The 3,132-nt window shown below is 39.5% G+C and overlaps 1 protein-coding gene across 1 annotated transcript; it reads left to right on the plus strand.

Annotated features, from left to right (window-relative positions):
* Window positions 1–263: 263 nt before the first annotated feature.
* LOC140582484 (interferon-induced protein 44-like) lies at window positions 264–2,842 on the plus strand. The gene is made up of 3 exons (XM_072706902.1): window positions 264–479; window positions 2,100–2,276; window positions 2,567–2,842. The coding sequence occupies exons 1-3, from the start codon at window positions 264–266 to the stop codon at window positions 2,741–2,743; spliced, it is 570 nt and encodes a 189-aa protein (XP_072563003.1). The 3' UTR covers window positions 2,744–2,842.
* The last annotated feature ends 290 nt before the right edge of the window (window positions 2,843–3,132 follow it).

The raw sequence follows: 3,132 nt of genomic DNA on the forward strand, positions 1-3,132 counted from the left end.
GGCCAGATTTATTAATGAATTTAAAATCCTCTCCCTCCACAATGGACAATGGTTGATCGTCCAATGCAATCATCACCATTATTTCAGTATTACCTCTAGCGCTGATATCTTTAAATATTGATAAAGTTTAAACATCAGAAAGCAATTTTGGTAAGTTAAAATATTGCTCAAGAATAGTGAGAGAGTTTTGTGCAACCCTACTCAGGTGTGCTGCATGCAATAGATTTTTTTTATTTTTTAACTGGGTGAGTAATGATGGTCTTATGCTGAATTTATCCTTTAGTACAAGATACAGTCTCAAGGAGTCGGTTCAAGAATACAAACCGACTATTAAGTCAGTACCTCAGGCTCGGATTCTTCTGGTTGGTGATGTTGGTGGTGGAAAATCAAGCTTCTTCAACTCCATCAGCTCTGTCTTCTGTGGCAAGATAACAAGCCAAGCCAATGCAGGACCCAATGACACCAGCCTAACCCTGAAGGTAACGCGATCATCTAAATCTTCCTGTTATGAGGCCTGTATTACAAAGCTGGTTTGAAGGGGTCAAAGATAAGTTTCATTTTGACTAAATCAAATGCAATTGAAGATAATCGGTATCATGATGGTGACTATCAGCAAACTGTATCAAGCCAGGTTCTTAATAAAATCAAGATTATTGCCTGAGTGCATGCAGCTATACTTCAGGTATACTATGCAGGTATACTTCAGTGCTGCTTATGAATTTTCTATGAATGCATAATTACTGTAATTAATTATAAAGGTGCAGTTAATGTAAAGTGCTACTCAATTTTTTACTGCAGCATTTTTCAGATATCCATACTCATGTTGTTGTGTATGTCCCACTTACACACACATTCAACCTTTGCCAAATGTTGTCTAAAATAAGACTCAGATGCTTGTAACAGGAACTGAGTGTAGCTCCATCTTTTCACTTTGTTTCGTTCTGAAAACTATTACCAGTCAGACGTAACTCACGTAACAAAAGATATCAAGGTTCCAGTTCCACTATTGCATTACCCACTATTATTACTATCAGTGCACAATTATAAAATGTGTTAGTAAAGGATAGAACAAAAAAATAGTGCAACAGAACTGCATACATATCACGTCTAAGTGTTAGTTTCCTTTATATTTTGTCCAAATTTTGGATTTAAATTGAGAGTGCTAGAAAAAGTCTCTACGCACACTGCTCATGAATGAATGAATGAATGTTACATTTATATAGCACTTTTTTAGAACCCAAAGTACTTTACAGAACCAATGGGGAGCCACTTCAACCACCCCCACTGTGTAACACCCACCTTGATGATGTGACAGCAGCCATTCTGCACCAGTATGCTCATCACACAACAGCTAAGGTGGTTAAGGGGCACGAGAGAATTCACCAATTAGATACAAGGGATGATTAAAGACGAGATTTGAAAAGGCCATAGTGGGCAATTTTAGCCAGAGAATCGGGGTACCACCCCTACTCTTTCGAAAGATACCCTGGGATGTTTCATGAACTCACAAAGTCAGAACCTCCGTTTTACGTCTCATCTGGAGGACAGTGCCGTATCCCAGTGCTGCACTGGGGGCACTGAGATCCACACAGACCACAGGATGGGCTAACCTGTTGGCCACACCAAAAGTAATCTATATTTAAATCCGTATTGCATCACTAGTGATATCCATTGGACAGCGCAGCAGTATGCTGGACTGATAGCAAATGTAAATAATGTAAAAAGCTCACATTTATTATACATTGTGTTGTTTTTGTGCCGTAGCTAATGTTATGTGTAGTATTAGCGTTACCTTTTGTAAATAGTTGTGTGTGTGTGTGTCCCCACTGGGTGTAGAATGGGTAGTTGAGATGGTCAGTGTGGTGAGCAGTGTGTGTGTGTTTTTAGAATGAATTAAATGCCATTTCTTGCACTTTCCTGCACTGGAGTCTGCCGCAGTGGTGTTCTCCGTACCATGACTAACATTCCACCACAATATTTTTCTCTCAAGACAATCTAAAAATTGCTGCCTCAAAGAATTTGTATCTGAATCATTTTTCCCCACTATCCCTACTGGATAAGCTGTCAGAAGATGAATGACATCATGTGTCTTCTTACAGTATCGCACTTACAAGGTGGAGGTAGGCCGAGGTGGACGGCCTCTGGCATTCCTACTGTGTGACACCATGGGATTGGAAAGACAAAAAGAGGGACCGGAATACAAAAATAAAAATGGAGGGGTGCACACTGAAGATATTGACAGCATCCTGAAGGGCTACATACCAGACAAGTACCAGGTAAGAACTGTGTGTCTAACCAGGCCTCAAAAACACCTGCAATATGAACACATGCAGGTCTGATCACTGTAATGGCTTACAGAAGTCACATGTTTATAAGTTTTCTTTCCAAACTCTTTTCTGACGACAACAAATATCATTCACTGTTTTTCTTGTTTGTTTTTTTAGCATTAATAATGTGCTGTTGTTACACAAATGTCACATGAAATGACTCCCTTAACATTTCGCTGCTGTTTCTCATGATATCAATGTCAGTGTCTGTCTGAATGTACCTCATTTTGTTTGTCTAGTTTAACCCTAAAATACCATGGAGCCAAAATGGCGATCAAAGTCACATTCCACCGCTTAAGGAGAGGATCCACTGTGTGGTGTTTGTGGTGGACGCCTCAACACTTCCACTTAAAAAGTCAAAAGAAGACACAAAAAAATTTATTGAAATCAAGAACAAAGCTAACCTGCTGGGTTAGTGACGGCCATCGCATATGTGATTTGAATGTGTGTTGTGTTGCACTCAACCTGCCTTTCCTGAAACATGAGCAATACTAAATACTCATTCAGTAACATGAAAAATTAACCTTGAATAATGTATTTGGATATTCAGTATAAACCCAAAGAAATTCCGTTTATGGATTGGAAAATGGCAAATTAAATGTTTTCCATAACTTTGGCAGAAACAGTTCTCGTGCTGTAATGGAATGAGCTCCTGGATGCTCCTTCACACAGAGCTACTCCATCTGAAATAAACTCAGGGGCTTTCTGTCACATAGGGCCCATTTAAATGGTTGCGACTGAACATTGTGACATGATTATGAGCTCAGCTGAACACATGTGGATTCAGGAAGGGCAGAGTGATGCT

This window comes from Paramormyrops kingsleyae, chromosome 24 (genome assembly GCF_048594095.1).
Source record: "Paramormyrops kingsleyae isolate MSU_618 chromosome 24, PKINGS_0.4, whole genome shotgun sequence".
Lineage (NCBI taxonomy): Eukaryota > Metazoa > Chordata > Actinopteri > Osteoglossiformes > Mormyridae > Paramormyrops > Paramormyrops kingsleyae.